At 41.7% G+C, this 21,550-nt stretch overlaps 3 protein-coding genes and 2 long non-coding RNA genes across 7 annotated transcripts; 3 read left to right on the forward strand and 2 right to left on the reverse strand.

The window, feature by feature from the left end:
• Window positions 1-1,176: 1,176 nt before the first annotated feature.
• Window positions 1,177-2,380, forward strand: LOC140221338 (uncharacterized). Its single transcript, XR_011897113.1, has 2 exons — window positions 1,177-1,936; window positions 2,185-2,380. It is a non-coding gene; the product is annotated as an uncharacterized lncRNA (long non-coding RNA).
• On the reverse strand, window positions 1,924-11,986 carry LOC117838391 (uncharacterized). Of its 3 annotated transcripts, XR_004636615.2 has the most exons (11): window positions 11,661-11,986; window positions 9,640-11,149; window positions 8,083-9,444; window positions 7,606-7,904; window positions 5,012-6,657; window positions 3,689-4,118; window positions 3,439-3,601; window positions 2,938-3,041; window positions 2,762-2,853; window positions 2,375-2,651; window positions 1,924-2,282 (listed from the first exon to the last, which is right to left on the reverse strand). XR_004636615.2 is itself a non-coding variant. In XM_034718397.2 (10 exons), exons 1-10 carry the CDS (start codon window positions 11,858-11,860, stop codon window positions 2,575-2,577), a joined length of 5,883 nt encoding a protein of 1,960 aa, XP_034574288.1. In that variant the 5' UTR covers window positions 11,861-11,986; the 3' UTR covers window positions 2,301-2,574. The 3 variants fall into 3 exon arrangements, 2 of the variants coding, with proteins under 2 accessions (XP_034574288.1, XP_034574290.1); XM_034718397.2 differs by lacking the exon at window positions 1,924-2,282 and having other exon boundaries at window positions 2,301-2,651; XM_034718399.2 differs by lacking the exon at window positions 1,924-2,282 and having other exon boundaries at window positions 2,301-2,651; window positions 9,640-11,145; window positions 11,661-11,793.
• Window positions 11,987-12,066: 80 nt separating this feature from the next.
• Window positions 12,067-14,934, forward strand: LOC117838392 (uncharacterized). The gene is made up of 4 exons (XM_034718400.2): window positions 12,067-12,285; window positions 12,454-12,715; window positions 13,962-14,019; window positions 14,101-14,934. Exons 1-4 carry the CDS (start codon window positions 12,149-12,151, stop codon window positions 14,697-14,699), a joined length of 1,056 nt encoding a protein of 351 aa, XP_034574291.1. The 5' UTR covers window positions 12,067-12,148; the 3' UTR covers window positions 14,700-14,934.
• A 1,432-nt stretch (window positions 14,935-16,366) lies between these two features.
• On the reverse strand, window positions 16,367-17,554 carry LOC117838772 (uncharacterized). Its single transcript, XR_011897063.1, has 2 exons — window positions 17,277-17,554; window positions 16,367-16,765 (listed from the first exon to the last, which is right to left on the reverse strand). It is a non-coding gene; the product is annotated as an uncharacterized lncRNA (long non-coding RNA).
• Window positions 17,555-17,682: 128 nt separating this feature from the next.
• Window positions 17,683-20,550, forward strand: LOC117838771 (uncharacterized). Its single transcript, XM_034718926.2, has 4 exons — window positions 17,683-17,901; window positions 18,070-18,331; window positions 19,578-19,635; window positions 19,717-20,550. Exons 1-4 carry the CDS (start codon window positions 17,765-17,767, stop codon window positions 20,313-20,315), a joined length of 1,056 nt encoding a protein of 351 aa, XP_034574817.1. The 5' UTR covers window positions 17,683-17,764; the 3' UTR covers window positions 20,316-20,550.
• Window positions 20,551-21,550: the final 1,000 nt, after the last annotated feature.

The following is a 21,550-nucleotide window of genomic DNA, read 5'->3' on the forward strand; positions in this document are numbered from 1 at the left end:
AGGTCACGTTGGTTCCCAATCTTTCTTTTGTCTTTCGAATGGTTCCCAATCTTCTTCGTGAACAAATCGGATTACATATGCCTGCGTATAATTTAGAGCATTGCAGGGGGGAGATCGTCTTGGTGCGTGGAGCACGAGATATGGTCAGCTTTACCTTTAGTGCTGGAGCTCTCCGGTTAGTGCCAGAAGGGTGCTGACTAGGAGTGACAGTGCGTCGGCACACGTGGCCCAATGCTAACTGGAGGCCGAGCTTTGCACGTCCTAGTGCCGGTTGGAGGAGCACAAAGTCAGCAGCAAAGCCATGGAAAAGGAGATGGAGCCTCCAGCAAGCCCTAAGCCTTTTCCTCTGCATCCTATGCGAGGGGATGGCGATTGGAGCCGAGCCTCATGATGGCCGCGAGACAAAGCCTGGAACTAACAAATCACGCACCAGATCTGGATAGCGGAAAGGAACGAGAGGGGAAAACAATTGAGCTGTGCACGCGATGGGATTGAAAAAAAATCATGAAAGATTGGATTGGGCTGAGCACGGAGATGTTTTGGGTCAACTCGTTTGTTAGTGTTGACCTACAAATCTCCTCTTTTTTTAGTGGGAAATCATGCACTTACACCCCCATGTTGATGCGACTTGCATGCGACCGTTGTTCATTAAATGAGAACCTTGAGCCACCCGCTTTCAACTGTGCATATTTTTTTTTAAGGAATTCATCTGTGAAGATTGATTTCCATAGCAGCACAAACAGGAAACATCACGCTTTCAGACTTTAAGTACACACGCAAGGATAGTTTGAAATGCAACCACTAACCGAAAAAGCAATCAGAACCTTTGAAGTGGAACCAAAGTACATGCACGTTTCTTGCATGGACATATACATGAATACATCAAAACAAGATCAGTCAGGACCATGATTGACAAGAAATTATCCAAAGTTTCATTCCAAGGCAGAATATAAGACTTCACAACCCAATAAAACGATTTGCACCGGTTTCTATTGTATGCAAGCTAATAAACCTGGGAAAAAATTAACATAACCAGATGCAGAGAACAGTGGGGCGCATATTACTACAGACATGTGGATCAGGTTGAAGTGTCCTGTCATGGACAGAGCCTGGACAGAGTTGGATAACATATCGTGGGAATCTGATTCATCCCGGTGGGCTAGCAAGGCTTTTTATCCAATGATAGTGGCTACTGTGTACGTGTGTGCGCCCGCTTTTGGTCCCTCTCGGCTATCTTGTTGCCGCATCCACCTAATTCCTCCGCACGACCCCATCACGCCTTCCATGGTTCCCTTATCCCCTCTTCCTATCACTTCAGATATTCTCTCATGGCCGTGAATTGACACCGACCACGACTCATCTAGGAGCATCGATTATCCGCGACTCGCAAGTCGGCCGCTTCGGATGGAACTGTGGTGTCAAGAGCTAAGTGCACAAATACATACGCACAAGAGTAATCTGGATGCTTTTGGTAATAGCTACTTTTTTTTTGGGGGTGGGAGTCGGGGTGTGGGACTGAAAACCCTACACCAACCAAACCACAAGTGCTCCAGAAGTTCTTTGGATGATTTTTTTTTCAGTGCATATTGGTGCATTGCTCCTCAATTCCTACTATCTTGATCACATTTGTTTTTTCCCTATTAGCTCCTAGCCTGCTGGTCTTTGCAGTATGCAAGTAGCCCAACCACGGCAACAACAATCAACTAAGGCTGGTTTGAAACACACGAATTTCACATAATTTCCACAGGATTCTGGAAAAATTTCAATGTTCCGTTCCAAAGGACCTTTGGGAGTGTGAAAAGAAACTGTAAAAACAAAAGGAGCCAAACAGACCTAGGGGACCTCGGTTATGAATGATAAATATAATGCTGGATTGCACCAGAAGCATTTGTATATTTGGTTTATCGAGACAAACACCAGAACTAGAGGACACAAGGTTATTCTTTTTCATCAATTATGTTCTACTTTAAGTTTAAATATTACAATGTTTTGATCAGTAAATCTTATGAGGTATCCAAACACCACTAGATCATTACCACCCTATAACCTTTACTGTTGTTAAGTACTAGACAAAGGAATTAAATTGAGCTGATATCTTCGATAGCACAGACTTTGTCAAGGATAAGCATGCATTTTATACATTACCCTTGAAATTGAATGACAACGTGTGCTTAATATTAACAGGTCCAATTTCTGGGAAGAGCACTGGGGAGATGTACTCTTACGGACAATCTGCTTCTCATATGTTAAGATACCAGACGTTGATTTGACAAGCTTTAAATCTGTGAAACAAGACCAGAGAAATCAGAACCAATCTCCTATTCGTTTGTCTTGAATTCGAATTCAATTTATAAAGTATATATTGATCGTAAACCTTTCATCAGCACCATGTCTCCTCGCTCAGAAGTCAGTGCACAGCAATTAAGCCAAATAAGTCCACCCAAAAGTCCAAAACACAAGAACCCCATTTTTTTTTGAGAACGAACACAAGAACCTTCAGAAGATGGTACTATAGATATTCTACCCAGATGTAGCAGGATAAACACCAATCATTCCACGTATTAACAGGCTGACTTAGATCTTGCCCTGATACTGGAAGTGTAATTTATAGTCATGCACCAGTTCAGCTAGTGTGGTTCGGCATGGACCCTCTGGAAAGACAAAGGGAAAAAAGAAATAAAAGGAGGAGGAGTTATCTCAGAGGTTATATTTGTATGTTCAGAATTAAAAATTTCAAGCAGAACGAGCTGGAGTTACATACCACCCAGGAATGTGTGGAGCTGTTGAAAATCACTTTCCTCGCATATATCAATCAGGGAATACACACCAGGTCTCAAGGCCTCATCAATTTCTCTGCCATGTAAGAAGGGCAAGTTAGATGAGACAAAAAAACATATAATGGAATAGCTTGACTTTTCAGTCTAGAGCACAACAAACCGTGTTATCCCTGTCTGAAAAGGACCCTGTCCAGAAAACATGGAAATATAACCAGCAAGGAAATGCATGGCATGTTTTCCTAGGGTTTCCCTTTGCTGACGCATCTGCATTCACAACAGGATAAAAGTAAGATTTGTGTTTTGTTGGCACATGGAACATAAATATGCATGATTGTTGGCACATGGAACATAAATATGCATGTCTCAGTGGCACGGGCATTTATTTGTTGTGTCACTAAGTTTTTGAATTTTGATTTCTGAAAGCCAAACTGCAATATTTTGTCACAACAAATGGTTCAGTACAAAGCCTACTATTAGCAGATCTTCGGCCAAGATAGCTTAACGATGCTAAAAACTTTTGGCAGTTTGTTAACCCATAATGCAACAGAGAACAGGATCCAGGATCCATCAGACCACACAGCTCAGCTATAAGGCTACACATGGCACACTATCAAAGTGAGATTTGTATCATTTCAAATAACTAAACATAACCAGCACTCACCTCTTCATAGATCCTTCTAAAAAAGGAAGCACATTTTAGTGCCTCCTCCATGTTCCAAGCAAAATACCCAGCCATGTTAACCATCTTAGAATCTGTAGACTCCAAACAACTCAGCAGTATGCTTACTGAATCCTCCAGGAGTGCAACACATCGCCCAATCTCACTAGAAAAAAAAAAGTAAAAACATGAAGATCAAATGAAGAGAACACAAAATAACAAGAAAAAACAAAAAGTGAGTAAAAATTTCTACCGTTGTTGGTGCCGAAGAGTAGTGCATAACAACTTGCAACATGCAGCATAGATATCAACTGAAAATTGTCTATCGAGTATATATTCATCATGATCGCCATGTTGCCGTACACTTCCGTGGCGATACTTTGCCAAAGAACGTGATATTTTACGATAAGCAAGAAGTTGTTTGAACCCTTTGAAAAGTGTCACAGGAACATGCAGGCACTGGGAAACATGAGATGCATCAATTTGAAAAGAATGTCTTCCCACGAATGACGTGATAACCTCCACACACATTAGAACAACGGCTCCAGCATCTGGATGGAACTCACTGCAATGAGGTGGCAGCTTTTGAACGTAGAAAATAAGTGGACTCTGAAGGTGCAGTATGATGTTGAATAAAGCACCAACTAGGCCTGGGACTGTTCTCTTAAAAACACGCTTATTTCCTGCAGTATGGATTGAGAAATAGTTAGAATTAACCCTTTCAAACCAAGCTTTCTGTATAGATACTCTTCGTGACACAAGATGTAAACCCCACAGTGCAGATACCAAGATTTTGCTTGAGATAACAGCAGCAGACAATCAGATAACAGCAGCAGACAATCCTTCACACACAACTCATTGCAAGAACTACCAGTTTAAATCTAGGTTCCAAAACGGCATCAATTAGTCCATGTAATGATGTGCTGAAGTACATTGCATGCGTCAGTTAAAAAAGATGTGAATCCTGACCATGTGGTACTGATTATCGACAAGCACAGCACTAAGCCACTAGAACATCACTAGCAGACTGAAATATACATGGGGTGTGGATCAAGTATCTCTCCAAAGTACTATTGCATATTCATGTACATGAATAACTTGACGTAAAGTGGACATATAAAACTAACTCAACCTGCAGATGTAAATGTTTTGGATACGGATACGGTCTCCAACGTACCACTTCGTTTGGTACTTTATGTATTATGAAAGCGAATCTCACAATGAGTCAATACCAATTTTGTCCGTACAATCTAAATTCATTTTGTATATTGTTGCTCAAACCTCAAGTTTGACTGGAACAAATTCAAGGCTAACTTCTATTTGCAACAGGAGCACTTGACAACTTGGCAGGTGAAGAACCAATTCCTAAGAATTACTGTCCTGTCAGGTATAATCTTAGTATTGCCGGGCAACCAATCTAGTTCTCACTTGTAACAACTTGGTACATTACTGAATCCTCTTAGGAAGATGACTTAAAATCAATCTCAGAAGCAATGGATTGAGACCCCCCTTTTGATAACAGAAAACTTTAAAATTGCATGTAGAAAAATATCCAATGAAAGTTTTGGTTGCTAACCTGGCACAAAATCAAGAACCAGATAGAGGCAGTCAATCCCAGCAGCAACATCAGAAGAAACTGTCCCACCATCAGGATTTCCAGTGCAAACTTCATATATTGAATGACTATAGAGATTCACTCCAACCAATGCCCTTTCAATTACTTGTAGAGCTGCATTTAGATGTGTGTTTGATGCAATATTGACAAATTTTCCAAGTAACAGACGAAGCCTCGATTTCAATGAATTTAATCTATTCTGCCTATCAATGAAATCTTTAGGGAAAGCATAACCAGATGCATTCTGTAATTGAAGTGTTTTTGTGCTTGAGCCAATCTCATGAGTAGGCAGTGTTGCATTCTTCCCCTGAAGTAAGATGCATTTTCCAACAGCCCTCAATAGGGCATTTACTATCTGAGTATACAATTCTATTGAGATGTTGAGCTCAGGCAATGTAAAGGCACTCCCTAAAACTTCAAGATATCTTAATACCCCATCAATCCATACAAGACAAAACATGTGAGGCCAGCTAGACATGTCTGCAACTTTCTGTAGAGTGAAGAAAGCTGTCCCAAGCATGGTACCTAGAGAAAGTTGTTGGACAGGGCTGAATGTCTGCCTAGAAACATCGCTTGGAATGGATAGATTGGCATGCAGCTTAACAATAGCAGCAGATATACTGTAGACCTCCCTCAAAGTGAGTGCTATGAGTGGACATTCACCTTTCAACAGGTTTTCCAAAATAACATTTTCCATGCATCGTAGCTTAGACAGGTCAAGACCACGACTTTTGCACTTTGTCCATTCATCCATGACTGCATCAATATTCAGAAAACCATTCTCACAATCCAGCTCTTGTGGAAAACAAACAGAGATCGAATCAGTAGAGCCAGAACCCTTGTTATCCACAAACAACAGATGAAGGCAAATATCTACAAAGGTCTCAAACTTAGCAATATAACTGGCAAATCTTGAACAATACTGAAGCAACATTTTCTTGTCCTCTGAAGTTGCTACCAGATGATCTTTGGATGTGCTCTCTAATGCTGGATTAAGTCCCCACAAGAATCCACAAATGCAAGACATGGTGCAAAACAATCTTTTCCAGCATACAGCGTCACGGCAGTTTTCTAATTTGATAACACACTTGCTGTCCTTTACGGTAACAGGTATGCCTCTTGTAGTCTTCTGTAACAGTTCAGCCATACTTTTGACACACTCCAAGGCTGAATTTTCTAGTATATCAAATGTCTGTTCAGCATGTTCTGAAGCCTCGATTCTGATAGGGCTGCCACTCAAGGAAGATTGAATTTGTTTCTTGTAATCCAACAAGCAAAATGATAAATTCACACTAGCTAGTGTAGAAAACAATTCTGATGTCTTATCTAACAACGAGAACATCATACTATTCACCTCATCAGTACACTCATCAAATATTTTATGTGACGAACCAACAATTTCCTGAACAGACCTCAGAAACCAAAAGAGAGAATATGATTTACCAATTTTTTCTGAAAAGGCCAAGTATTTCTTTGACTCTTGGTGCTCTTTCCCAATTTTCAAGATGAGATTTATCATAACCCTACGACAACATATAAACAAACGCAGTAACTTCATGGGATTGCAAGATTCACAGCGAAGGCCTAGCAACTTCAGTAGCAGCATTCTGCAAGGAAAGAAAACAATTAATGGGCAGCAAAAAGTTAACCAAAATGGTATCATTGCAGATACGAAATGCGTACAATGACACCCATTTCCCCTGAATTCTCTCTCTGGCAAACAACATTATCACATGAAAACTGAGCTTGATTCGCTGACTACACAGAGAATTAGTAGAAACTAGAGATCAAAGTCTATATTAAAGCAGTCAAAACTCAAAAGCAAGAGAGAAAGGGGTGGCTATGACACAGAAGTCATGGTGGTTGTATGCCACGAGAGCCCCATACACAAGGGGACAAGTGAAATGTCTCTTTTGCTCTTCCCTTGATAGCAAAGCAAGACATAGCAGAGGAAATGGTGCTTTGTTGATCCTAACACCTCACACCAGAATGCGATTACCACCTATGTGCCTCGCCTATTGGTTAAAGAATTCAACCAATGTTTAGCAACTCATTTTCAGTCATTTCAGAATAAAAACAGCTAGACCTCTTTCTATTGGATGAAAAGAAACCTTATTTATTTTTTTGATGCTCTCACTGCTAGCAAACATTAAATCATCTTCCTATTTGACTTGGGATCACCCTTTTTAATTAGCAATACAGATACTGGCAACATTAGCCGTGTTTTTGTGTTGTTATTGTAAATAAACATTGTGATAAACAATGCAAAAAGGAAACAACGAACCTATTGTTCTCAAATATTTGTCACTTTGACTGAATTAGATAATAGACATAAACTCCAAAAGCTGAGTCAAAGTCAAAAATTTAGTTGATGAGCTAATAGATAATGAAACCAGGAGCTGAAAAAGTGCCCGAGTATTTTTAACAAGTCGAAAGAGCCTTGTATTTGAGAATGGATCAAGCACATAGTTTTGTTATCCCTACATTTGTATAGATTGTACAAAGCCTAGGAATCACAAATAGCACAAATGAGCAAAATTGTAAACCACACTTGCCTTTCAAGATGGAGAATGTAGTTTACAAGCTGTGCAAATGACTTGGAGTTTGCATGAGTTCCAGGAACAGCACTAAAAAAATTAAGTAAATCCTCGCAGATCCAGTGTTTGTCAATGCAGTGGGCATGTGTAGCACCAGAATCTGTACCAATCAACTTCCCATTTTCCAGGTTACTTATTGTCTCCATCAAATCAGGTGAAGAGTCCAAAAGGACGTTATCTTCATCAGAGTTGTTGGCAAAAGATAACGATTTCTTCAAAGCATGGCAAAAACTTGATGTCAAATTCTTCAAAAGAACCTAGGAAAACATTCATTTCAAATTTGATTAAGTTATTAGGAAAAGGATGGGAAAGAAAACACACCAGCTATCAAATATAACTTGTTTCAAACATCAGATTCAATATTATCAACATACTTGGTTGGTCACTCAATAGGAATTTTTTTTCTTGGAATGGAAGGATTACAATGATTGATACCTTTTGATCATAAATAATTGTATCACAAAGGACCCCCAGAGAAATACTATGCAAAGTCATTTGTCTGTATGAGGATTGAGTGCCATTATTCTCCTCCTTATCTCTGGAAGATCTCTTTTGAAAAAAAGAGAACCTTATCAGATTAGAGAAGAAGTTCTTTAAATCCTTCTTAGATGCATGAGAGCTCCAAATATCAATGTTTTCACACAGAAGCCGCCAAGTTGCTATAGGAAAAGAACCTTCATCTAAGGAACATAGACTAGAATCCCAGGAACCACTAACTCCATAACACACAAGAGCACCATTCTCTCCTGAAGATAGCTGCTTCACATAACTCATCATAAAACTTGTCAATTTAGCAGCCTCGAGGCTGCAAGATTCCTCTAACAGTTGAGTGTTCCCAATATCCTCCTTATCTAGTTGCCAAGCATCGTCTTCAAGCAAAAACTGAAATGCCTTAATCTGCCTGTTAAGGTCATTGAGTCTCTGCAGAGCCATCACGTGAAAGGTGTAAACAAGTGGAGCAAAAGAAGCACAGTTTCTCGAAAGAGACTGTGATAAACTCTCAATAACATCCAAAAGGGAGTTTGAATTTTCAACAATCAACGCAAAATAACCCTTCCCGAGAATATTGGCTGGATTGGTCCATTGCTTTCCTGAGCACACAATGAACGGATTCCCCACTAATTTTGTTGCTTCTGTGGCTGCATCTGGAGGCATGAGGCCAATAGATTGCTGATACAAACTTCTACAGGATATATATAGGCGAAAGAAAAAAGCACAAATCCAGGAAACGCTTGGGATCTTCTGCCAGTTGGCATATTGTTTTTTAGATAAACATTTTCCCATAATTGAGGAAATGAATCCACTTGAACTTTTTGATTCATTTCTGACCAAGTGACTGAAGCTTGGTTGGACTGCATTGACCAACCTTTCAACAGATTTTCCTACTAATGTACTATTTGAAGCTGTGACGGTTATTGAGTCAAGAATACTAGTGTATATTTCAGACAAGTGCCTGCCAAGAAGTTCAGCTTTCTGACAAAAAACAGACTTCTTGGCAATGGAGGGCTCTCCCAGTTTTCTCAAATCATCTTCAAAAGTGCAACCTGTCATCCAGTTCAATGTTTCTATGAGATCTGATGTAAGGTCCTCTATGCATCGACTAGACTGTCCTTGCGGCATCGACTTTATTGATGTACAAATAGCACCCATCAATTTTTCAGAACTCAACAATGCAGTCAATGATTCCAAACATTCCTGGGGCGATAAAGAAGCCACGGAAAATGAGCCCTGTGCATCAGGGTCACCAATTCTGAATGCTCGCACAGCATCGCACAGCCTGAAAATCGACCGGGAAACCTACATTGCGAACCAAAGAAAGAAACGTGAGACCAGGGTGGGTGGGGTGGGGAGAACAGCTTGCAAGAAGAATGTAAAAGGCACAAAAAAAGTCTGCCCCAAAAAAACATTGCTTGCTTGTTTGACAACATTATCAATTAATGGAGTGAGAAATTACTGAAGTAACAGCTGAAAAGTACATAATCATTAACCAACCTGGCGAAGCTCACTGAATGCGCAAATCACTTGGGCCGAAAGGCTTGAAATCTTTGAAGCTAGCAGGAAACAGGGTTTGATGTCCTTAGAAGATGCATTAATAGCAGATAAAGCGAAAATCATTAACCACAACTTCATAAGGTTATCCCCCAGTACTTTGTACTCAATTTCTAGAAAACTGCCAACTGCAGCAATAATCTCTGTGAACATTAAAGGTATTATCTTCTTAATGCTTACATCTTCCAGATGCACAGCCGACACCCAGAATTCGTACATCTTTTCAGATATTGAGATCAAGACTGTGTAAATATCTTGCAAGAAGTTGAAGTAAGATCCGTCGGATGTGTCCTCCATGGGAACATAGATCTGCTCTTCAATAAGTGTTGTCAACATGAAATTAATGGACTTCAGCATGCAATGACCTTCTACCAGCCTTGTCACCCCTAACTTAGAAAATTCTTTTTGGGAATATGACTTACACTCTAACACCATAGGTTCCATAAACTGAATGAACACATCAAAAAGTGATTCTCTATGCTGTTGTGGTTCTTCAGAACCCTCACTGCTTTTTTGCAGCCTACTCAAAGTTGTCCCACTTGGTGCCAGAGTTGTTCTTTGATTTCTTGCTCTGCTAACAAACAATTGAAGCAAGTAACCAAACCCAGCCAGCAATACAGCCTTATTTTCTGTTTTTATTCCTTTGAATCGCTGAAATAGATGTCTATGGTAGCTTCCTTTAATATCCTTGGCTGCAGAAGATTTGTTCAAACTCCGGAGACCAAAATATCCACTTAGATGTTGGGGATGAAACAACCCATTTGACAAAACATCTTCAACAACTTTCAACATGGTTACTGCATGCTTGTGCTTGTTGGAATTTGCTTGTGATTTAAGTAAAACTAACAACTCCAACAACGGTCCAAGACTCTTGTCAACAAACGCATGGAAAATATTCTTCGGATTTGCATAAAATCTCAGGAAGCTTGAGAATTGCCTAAGGAGGCAATTTGCAAGCTTCTGAAGAACAGGGCAGGAATTCTCCTCATTAGCTGAAACCTGGGCAAGATTGATAACCTCGATGACACAAGAGGCCCATAAATCCACACCTGCATTGAAGAAAACTCTTGTATTGGAGGAGAAAAGCAATGACATACAGTCAAAAACTCGTTCGAAGAGCTCAATAGATTCATTGTCAGCACATGACATGTTGCTATCAACTCTGCTCAAACCATGCCTTGCAACACGACTAAGTGATTTAAGTAGGTTCAGAGATATTGAAATGGATGGCTTCTTTTCAATACAAACTCTCAAAATTACCCAGCATCTACTATCCAATGCCGGATCAAAAGGCTGTGACATCTTTTTACTATTCTCAGGAAAATTTAAGATAGACTGCACCCAGTTTCCAATAAATGACACCAGACGTGATAGCTGAATGCTGTGCACCGTATGGCCATGGCTTGAGTTCTTTGACAGTGTGGTTAAAAATTCAACTGCTAGCTCAATCTTTCTGCACAAATAAACATGTCGTTACGAAGATTCCAAACAAGAAGATTAAAATAAGGTAAATCCAAACATGATTCAAACAATTTATCCCATGAGTAAAATAGCACCAAAATGCTCACTTCCGTATGAATCAAAGAGATCCCATTGGGTATTCATGTACATAATATGAGCTAATTTGGCCATCTTACTGCTTTTAAAAGCCCAGAAAGTACTAAGGGAAAGTACTATTTGAAATAAATCGATGTAATTATAGTGCAAAATCGACAACTATGAAGCCAAGCTAAAGCTGCCTACAACAAAACTGTATCTCTCAAAATCCTATGTGCACTAAATTAAGCAAATCGCCTCGTGCATTTAGTAATGACAGTAAACAAGCAATCCACAATCCTCCACAACTGAGCCGACTAATTCAGCAGACCAGAGAAGCATAATCACTGGATAACTGAAATTCCTAGTCACGGGATGGCACGAGCTAAAGTTCACTGAAACGGAAGCAGAAGTGTTAAGCGGGTGACCTTTCGAGCGAGAGCTCCTTGCCCTGGAGGGAGAGGACGAGGTCGAGGTGTTCCCCCGCGCCCTTGGGGCCGCCGCCGCCGTCCAAGCCCAGCCTGGCGCACTTGAGCTCGCTCGGCCCCTCTCCGTCGCGAGGCGGCGATCGGCTCCGCCGCCGCTTCCTCGCTGCGCCGGGGCCCGCGGTAGCGGCAGCCGTCTCCATGGCGATGGCCGTCGCGAGAGCGGAAGTGGAGGCTGGCTAGGGTTCTGGGTTTTTGGGACACGATGCCGGCTATTCCCTCGTCCCGTTTGATTTCTCAGTGCTCAAAGACGCGCGCCGTGAAGTCCCCTGCCGCGCCCAACCAGTCTCCACAGCAACAGTACGAATCTTAAAGCTGGCTAGAACCAGACCGGCTCACGGCGTGGAATGAGATAGTCCGGGCCCAACCCAACCCACAATTCTAGGTCCGGATTCCAGGTACAAGCTACAAACCCTAACCCATCCAAAGCAATGGAGGCTGGAGCGGAAGGGGAGAAGACGATGACGACGAGGGAGCCGCACGAGGCGTCCCGCCGCGAGCGCGAGGGGCGCGACTCGCACGGGAGGCGCCCCCACTCCTCGTCCAGGTCGCGGAGGGACGACCCCAGGTACCAATCCGCTGCACCTCCGTCGGGATTCTCGATCTGGTTGCGATTTGGTTTGGATTAGAATGCTGGTGTTTGGGGGGATCGGGAATTGTTTCTGCGACTTGCAATTTCTTAAAGTTAATGCGATTTGTATCCTTATTAACCCATTTTCGCAATCGCTTTTGGTAGCCCGAGGAGAAGAAGAGATGACAGGAGGCATGAATCGGATAGGGCGCACTATAGAAGTCGAGATGAAGAATCTGCGAAGGTGTCGGACCGTGATCAGAAGCGGAACAGAGATGCTGAGCAGCGCGATGATCCTCCGAATGCTGAGTCGAAGTCAGTGAGTGATGCCAAGAATGACCCGTCCACCAGGCGTGAGAGATCTCCTAGGGGAACCAAACGGTTTTCAGAGTCGAGAGAGGCTTGGCGGCCTCGGCCTTTCTTTCAGGTTTTTATCTTTTCTCCATTTATAAAAGGGCACAACGCCAATGGCTTGTGCTCTGTTTCAAATGGTTTGATGCTATAGCCTATAGTGTGCTTATACTATAATGGCCTGAATAACCTTTTGCATTTGCATTGTTAGAGAGCTGTCATATTAAATTGCTGAACAGCAAGGTATTTCACGTTCTGTAACCTGACCTGTGCTGGAAATGTACCTAGCAGATTAGTGTTAGGTAGATCCATTGGTCAATACTTGCTGGTCATGCCGAGTGCATCCTGATTATGACAGCTCAGCTCAGGCTGTGCCGAGTGCCAAGTGGCTGCCCTATCTGTTGAAAAGAACCAACGCCACATTATTTACTGCCTTTGTAGGGAGTATTGTCGAATAGGCAAATAGTGCTTTGATATCGTTAATGGCATTTAGTCTACATTTGCCAGTATTCCCTGTTGGTGTTATTCTGAATAACTGCTATGTATTAATGTTCAGTCGAATTCAGGGGCTAGGGAGTAGAGATGATTCCAATGTAAACTTTATCTGTTAAGATCAAGAAGTGATTTGCCATTTTATAGATGTTCCCTATTCTAATCAACAACCTTAGATAAATTTGATTTGAGGACATGATAGTGCTGTTTCTTGCTGGTTTGAATGGGAAGTACATCAGATACTCGTGTTACTTCTTGCTGGTTTGGATGAGGAGTACTGAAGTACATCACTATTCTTTCTCATAAGTAGATTATGCAATTGCAACTTATTTTAGTTTATAGTTGAAGTTCAACTGTTTAAACAGGCTAAGCTATTTCTTTCGTACACATACAGTCTCTTTGTGACTCTTGTTGATTCTCATCTCTAGCCTACCCCAACTTGATTGGGATTAAAAGGCTTTGTTGTTGCGTACATATAGTCTCGTTATAAAATGGATCTGTGTTATCATAGCTAGATAGTAGAATCGACATGTGAGCTGATCAGCTCAAATTACTGCCCCTTTTTTCCATACATAAGTTATGCACTATAATTTAAGCTCTATTTGTCATTTTGCAGAAATCTATCGCTGGCCTATTTCAGTGATTTAATTTCATCTAATGCAGTTTGTGCATAAAGAATAATAAGTTGTTGCTAAAACTATACATTTTTCTGTTAATTTGTCATACATAAATAACATATTCCTCCTGATGTAGTGGGAGTACTTTTATGACGCATGCATTCAAATGAACTGTTTATAACAATGCTAGACTACCTGCACTTGTATGTACAGCACAATGAGCGTGGAAGTGCTGGGCAAGGTGGTCGGCGCTATGACCGTCAGGCTAGTGGTGAGCTGCTTTCTTAGTTCATACTTTGGGCACTTATTTTCCATCTTTTATGCATGCTAATTTATTATTGTTGTTCTTAAGGCTACGGAAGACAGAGGGATCAAAAGGAACATGATAGAGATAAACAAAAGGATGCGGGGCACAGTTTGCAGGGAAAGGTTGAGCAGGATGATGGTGATTCTACATGGAGGCATGATGGATTTTTCCAGTTGGAGGAAGAAGCACCCCTGGCCAAGAAGAGGCCACCTTTTCAGGAGATGAAGATGCAAGACTCTGCTGCCACTGTTACAGATCTGGACTCTGGATCAAGGAAACCTGATCAGCCTGGGCCCACTTCTGCAATAAGAGAAGAAAGGAGAAATTATCACCCAAGGGGATTTGGAAATCATAGACCATTTATAAGGCCAGATGATCGAGGTTTCAGACGTGGATTTCCTGACCACAGGAGTGAAGGCCAGAGAAATGGGTATGATTCAAGGGGAAGATTTCCTGGTAGGGGAGGAATGGACAGAGACAGGTTTATCAACCCATATGGTGGGAGAGGCAACATATATCATCAGACTTCTGGTGATCAAGAAGAAAAATGGAAGCATGACCTCTATGATCAGTCAAACAGGAGCCCACCTCCAAAGACCGAGGAAGAGCAGATTGCTAAAGTTGAAGCGTTGTTGGCGCTGTAGTTATCTTCTCTATCCGTCTGGAGTTATTTGTGATGTTAGATCATCATGTATTTGGTTTCATCTTTGTTGAACGCTGTCCTTTTATTCTATATATTTTGCGTATCTATGGGGATTAGGACATCGTTGAGCTATTCCATTTAGAGTGAAGGTATTGTTCTAGACAATCATGATTCACGAGTTTCGTACTGTGGGAACCATGGAGCAAAGTACAAGAGTAAAGAATATGCTTCACGAATGCTTTTGGAGCTGGAATGCCTCTTTAGCGTGTTGACCTCGTGTTGAAGTTGTACTCGGACTGTGTGGGCAAATTGCACACAGCCACGCGACACAATCTATTCTCGTTGGGGTTATGGTAAGTACATTGGTGTTGATCTCATGTAATCTTGAGACAACTTAATAAACAATCTTGAGACAATTTAATAAAAAATTTGTACAAGGGTTGCCTTTTTAAGTTGTCTCATAATAATTCTATTTTCTTAATTTATGCATAGAAAAAAAGAAATATTATGAGTTGTATAATAACCACAACTTGTACAGTGGTGGAGTAGTCGTCTCATAGTCCTAAAGTCTAGCCTATGAGATGGTTGTTTCACAAAACAACAACATCTTTCTCTCCTTTCCCTCTCTCATCCATATTAGTAAAAATCCTACATGGCATTGCACGAGACGACCTACAAAACTGCTGAGGTGTAGTAATGTACTTGCTCTAAGCGTAATGCCTCTTCACTGGGTATTGCACCATCCTCGAGGAACATCCCAATTCCCAAAATTCCAAAGGCATTAAGTCAATTAAGGCATAATCTTTGATTAATAGCTTGATTTGTGCTGTCATAACCATGTAATGCAAGAAAACTCATCTATGAATTGAGGACACTTAGTTGGTTAGGTTACTGTGGTGTAACCTTCGTCTTTGAATTTGATGATTATATTTTCTTTAGATTAAATGATTATATTTTCTTTAGATTAAATCCCCAGCTGCACTAATGCGCAGGAACATGGATGCTTTTAGAAAATTTTATAGTTTTATGTAAGGAACCCAAACTATATATTCACGATGAAATGTTTCTTTCTCTTTATAAACTCTATGTTACGTCACCCAAATATTAGATGTGGTGATTTATTTAAGAGAATGTATCCTTATCAATTGTTTGAGAGTTTTCCTTAATCGTGGTTTTGTAACTGTTGGATACCGATCTACCTATTCGTTTGCCTCTCCCATTTCTTCTTCCTCCCTCAACCTTCCCCACGTGACCTTCTTCCGACGTTTAACCCTGACGTTGGGCGTGACGTCCTCGCCACAACCACCTCCCACCTGGCTCCAACGTCCATGCTCCCTCCTCCACCGCCCTGCCACTATCCAATGCGAATCTATAAGATCCAGATGCTGCTGTTGCCTCCACCGTACGTTGGGGGGTCTTACCATCCAGCCCCGGTGACGCCCTCGTTGTCTCTGTTCTACCGTCGCTCTCACACCTCCACCGCTAGTAGGCGAGCCGCCTGGAGCTCCTTTATTCCCAAAGCCACATGTGACCCATCTCCACTCGCAAACCCTAACCCTGAATCCTTCTCTCCAATTCAGTACCACTAAAAATTACGTTGACTAACGAGAAAACTCTTGTATTGAAGAAAACTCGATGACACAAGAGGCCCATAAATCCACACCTGCATTGAAGAAAACTCTTGTATTGGAGGAGAAAAGCAATGACATACAGTCAAAAACTCGTTCGAAGAGCTCAATAGATTCATTGTCAGCACATGACATGTTGCTATCAACTCTGCTCAAACCATGCCTTGCAACACGACTAAGTGATTTAAGTAGGTTCAGAGATATTGAAATGGATGGCTTCTTTTCAATACAAACTCTCAAAATTACCCAGCATCTACTATCCAATGCCGGATCAAAAGGCTGTGACATCTTTTTACTATTCTCAGGAAAATTTAAGATAGACTGCACCCAGTTTCCAATAAATGACACCAGACGTGATAGCTGAATGCTGTGCACCGTATGGCCATGGCTTGAGTTCTTTGACAGTGTGGTTAAAAATTCAACTGCTAGCTCAATCTTTCTGCACAAATAAACATGTCGTTACGAAGATTCCAAACAAGAAGATTAAAATAAGGTAAATCCAAACATGATTCAAACAATTTATCCCATGAGTAAAATAGCACCAAAATGCTCACTTCCGTATGAATCAAAGAGATCCCATTGGGTATTCATGTACATAATATGAGCTAATTTGGCCATCTTACTGCTTTTAAAAGCCCAGAAAGTACTAAGGGAAAGTACTATTTGAAATAAATCGATGTAATTATAGTGCAAAATCGACAACTATGAAGCCAAGCTAAAGCTGCCTACAACAAAACTGTATCTCTCAAAATCCTATGTGCACTAAATTAAGCAAATCGCCTCGTGCATTTAGTAATGACAGTAAACAAGCAATCCACAATCCTCCACAACTGAGCCGACTAATTCAGCAGACCAGAGAAGCATAATCACTGGATAACTGAAATTCCTAGTCACGGGATGGCACGAGCTAAAGTTCACTGAAACGGAAGCAGAAGTGTTAAGCGGGTGACCTTTCGAGCGAGAGCTCCTTGCCCTGGAGGGAGAGGACGAGGTCGAGGTGTTCCCCCGCGCCCTTGGGGCCGCCGCCGCCGTCCAAGCCCAGCCTGGCGCACTTGAGCTCGCTCGGCCCCTCTCCGTCGCGAGGCGGCGATCGGCTCCGCCGCCGCTTCCTCGCTGCGCCGGGGCCCGCGGTAGCGGCAGCCGTCTCCATGGCGATGGCCGTCGCGAGAGCGGAAGTGGAGGCTGGCTAGGGTTCTGGGTTTTTGGGACACGATGCCGGCTATTCCCTCGTCCCGTTTGATTTCTCAGTGCTCAAAGACGCGCGCCGTGAAGTCCCCTGCCGCGCCCAACCAGTCTCCACAGCAACAGTACGAATCTTAAAGCTGGCTAGAACCAGACCGGCTCACGGCGTGGAATGAGATAGTCCGGGCCCAACCCAACCCACAATTCTAGGTCCGGATTCCAGGTACAAGCTACAAACCCTAACCCATCCAAAGCAATGGAGGCTGGAGCGGAAGGGGAGAAGACGATGACGACGAGGGAGCCGCACGAGGCGTCCCGCCGCGAGCGCGAGGGGCGCGACTCGCACGGGAGGCGCCCCCACTCCTCGTCCAGGTCGCGGAGGGACGACCCCAGGTACCAATCCGCTGCACCTCCGTCGGGATTCTCGATCTGGTTGCGATTTGGTTTGGATTAGAATGCTGGTGTTTGGGGGGATCGGGAATTGTTTCTGCGACTTGCAATTTCTTAAAGTTAATGCGATTTGTATCCTTATTAACCCATTTTCGCAATCGCTTTTGGTAGCCCGAGGAGAAGAAGAGATGACAGGAGGCATGAATCGGATAGGGCGCACTATAGAAGTCGAGATGAAGAATCTGCGAAGGTGTCGGACCGTGATCAGAAGCGGAACAGAGATGCTGAGCAGCGCGATGATCCTCCGAATGCTGAGTCGAAGTCAGTGAGTGATGCCAAGAATGACCCGTCCACCAGGCGTGAGAGATCTCCTAGGGGAACCAAACGGTTTTCAGAGTCGAGAGAGGCTTGGCGGCCTCGGCCTTTCTTTCAGGTTTTTATCTTTTCTCCATTTATAAAAGGGCACAACGCCAATGGCTTGTGCTCTGTTTCAAATGGTTTGATGCTATAGCCTATAGTGTGCTTATACTATAATGGCCTGAATAACCTTTTGCATTTGCATTGTTAGAGAGCTGTCATATTAAATTGCTGAACAGCAAGGTATTTCACGTTCTGTAACCTGACCTGTGCTGGAAATGTACCTAGCAGATTAGTGTTAGGTAGATCCATTGGTCAATACTTGCTGGTCATGCCGAGTGCATCCTGATTATGACAGCTCAGCTCAGGCTGTGCCGAGTGCCAAGTGGCTGCCCTATCTGTTGAAAAGAACCAACGCCACATTATTTACTGCCTTTGTAGGGAGTATTGTCGAATAGGCAAATAGTGCTTTGATATCGTTAATGGCATTTAGTCTACATTTGCCAGTATTCCCTGTTGGTGTTATTCTGAATAACTGCTATGTATTAATGTTCAGTCGAATTCAGGGGCTAGGGAGTAGAGATGATTCCAATGTAAACTTTATCTGTTAAGATCAAGAAGTGATTTGCCATTTTATAGATGTTCCCTATTCTAATCAACAACCTTAGATAAATTTGATTTGAGGACATGATAGTGCTGTTTCTTGCTGGTTTGAATGGGAAGTACATCAGATACTCGTGTTACTTCTTGCTGGTTTGGATGAGGAGTACTGAAGTACATCACTATTCTTTCTCATAAGTAGATTATGCAATTGCAACTTATTTTAGTTTATAGTTGAAGTTCAACTGTTTAAACAGGCTAAGCTATTTCTTTCGTACACATACAGTCTCTTTGTGACTCTTGTTGATTCTCATCTCTAGCCTACCCCAACTTGATTGGGATTAAAAGGCTTTGTTGTTGCGTACATATAGTCTCGTTATAAAATGGATCTGTGTTATCATAGCTAGATAGTAGAATCGACATGTGAGCTGATCAGCTCAAATTACTGCCCCTTTTTTCCATACATAAGTTATGCACTATAATTTAAGCTCTATTTGTCATTTTGCAGAAATCTATCGCTGGCCTATTTCAGTGATTTAATTTCATCTAATGCAGTTTGTGCATAAAGAATAATAAGTTGTTGCTAAAACTATACATTTTTCTGTTAATTTGTCATACATAAATAACATATTCCTCCTGATGTAGTGGGAGTACTTTTATGACGCATGCATTCAAATGAACTGTTTATAACAATGCTAGACTACCTGCACTTGTATGTACAGCACAATGAGCGTGGAAGTGCTGGGCAAGGTGGTCGGCGCTATGACCGTCAGGCTAGTGGTGAGCTGCTTTCTTAGTTCATACTTTGGGCACTTATTTTCCATCTTTTATGCATGCTAATTTATTATTGTTGTTCTTAAGGCTACGGAAGACAGAGGGATCAAAAGGAACATGATAGAGATAAACAAAAGGATGCGGGGCACAGTTTGCAGGGAAAGGTTGAGCAGGATGATGGTGATTCTACATGGAGGCATGATGGATTTTTCCAGTTGGAGGAAGAAGCACCCCTGGCCAAGAAGAGGCCACCTTTTCAGGAGATGAAGATGCAAGACTCTGCTGCCACTGTTACAGATCTGGACTCTGGATCAAGGAAACCTGATCAGCCTGGGCCCACTTCTGCAATAAGAGAAGAAAGGAGAAATTATCACCCAAGGGGATTTGGAAATCATAGACCATTTATAAGGCCAGATGATCGAGGTTTCAGACGTGGATTTCCTGACCACAGGAGTGAAGGCCAGAGAAATGGGTATGATTCAAGGGGAAGATTTCCTGGTAGGGGAGGAATGGACAGAGACAGGTTTATCAACCCATATGGTGGGAGAGGCAACATATATCATCAGACTTCTGGTGATCAAGAAGAAAAATGGAAGCATGACCTCTATGATCAGTCAAACAGGAGCCCACCTCCAAAGACCGAGGAAGAGCAGATTGCTAAAGTTGAAGCGTTGTTGGCGCTGTAGTTATCTTCTCTATCCGTCTGGAGTTATTTGTGATGTTAGATCATCATGTATTTGGTTTCATCTTTGTTGAACGCTGTCCTTTTATTCTATATATTTTGCGTATCTATGGGGATTAGGACATCGTTGAGCTATTCCATTTAGAGTGAAGGTATTGTTCTAGACAATCATGATTCACGAGTTTCGTACTGTGGGAACCATGGAGCAAAGTACAAGAGTAAAGAATATGCTTCACGAATGCTTTTGGAGCTGGAATGCCTCTTTAGCGTGTTGACCTCGTGTTGAAGTTGTACTCGGACTGTGTGGGCAAATTGCACACAGCCACGCGACACAATCTATTCTCGTTGGGGTTATGGTAAGTACATTGGTGTTGATCTCATGTAATCTTGAGACAACTTAATAAACAATCTTGAGACAATTTAATAAAAAATTTGTACAAGGGTTGCCTTTTTAAGTTGTCTCATAATAATTCTATTTTCTTAATTTATGCATAGAAAAAAAGAAATATTATGAGTTGTATAATAACCACAACTTGTACAGTGGTGGAGTAGTCGTCTCATAGTCCTAAAGTCTAGCCTATGAGATGGTTGTTTCACAAAACAACAACATCTTTCTCTCCTTTCCCTCTCTCATCCATATTAGTAAAAATCCTACATGGCATTGCACGAGACGACCTACAAAACTGCTGAGGTGTAGTAATGTACTTGCTCTAAGCGTAATGCCTCTTCACTGGGTATTGCACCATCCTCGAGGAACATCCCAATTCCCAAAATTCCAAAGGCATTAAGTCAATTAAGGCATAATCTTTGATTAATAGCTTGATTTGTGCTGTCATAACCATGTAATGCAAGAAAACTCATCTATGAATTGAGGACACTTAGTTGGTTAGGTTACTGTGGTGTAACCTTCGTCTTTGAATTTGATGATTATATTTTCTTTAGATTAAATGATTATATTTTCTTTAGATTAAATCCCCAGCTGCACTAATGCGCAGGAACATGGATGCTTTTAGAAAATTTTATAGTTTTATGTAAGGAACCCAAACTATATATTCACGATGAAATGTTTCTTTCTCTTTATAAACTCTATGTTACGTCACCCAAATATTAGATGTGGTGATTTATTTAAGAGAATGTATCCTTATCAATTGTTTGAGAGTTTTCCTTAATCGTGGTTTTGTAACTGTTGGATACCGATCTACCTATTCGTTTGCCTCTCCCATTTCTTCTTCCTCCCTC

The sequence above is a fragment of the Setaria viridis genome, chromosome 9 (assembly GCF_005286985.2).
Source record: "Setaria viridis chromosome 9, Setaria_viridis_v4.0, whole genome shotgun sequence".
NCBI lineage: Eukaryota > Viridiplantae > Streptophyta > Magnoliopsida > Poales > Poaceae > Setaria > Setaria viridis.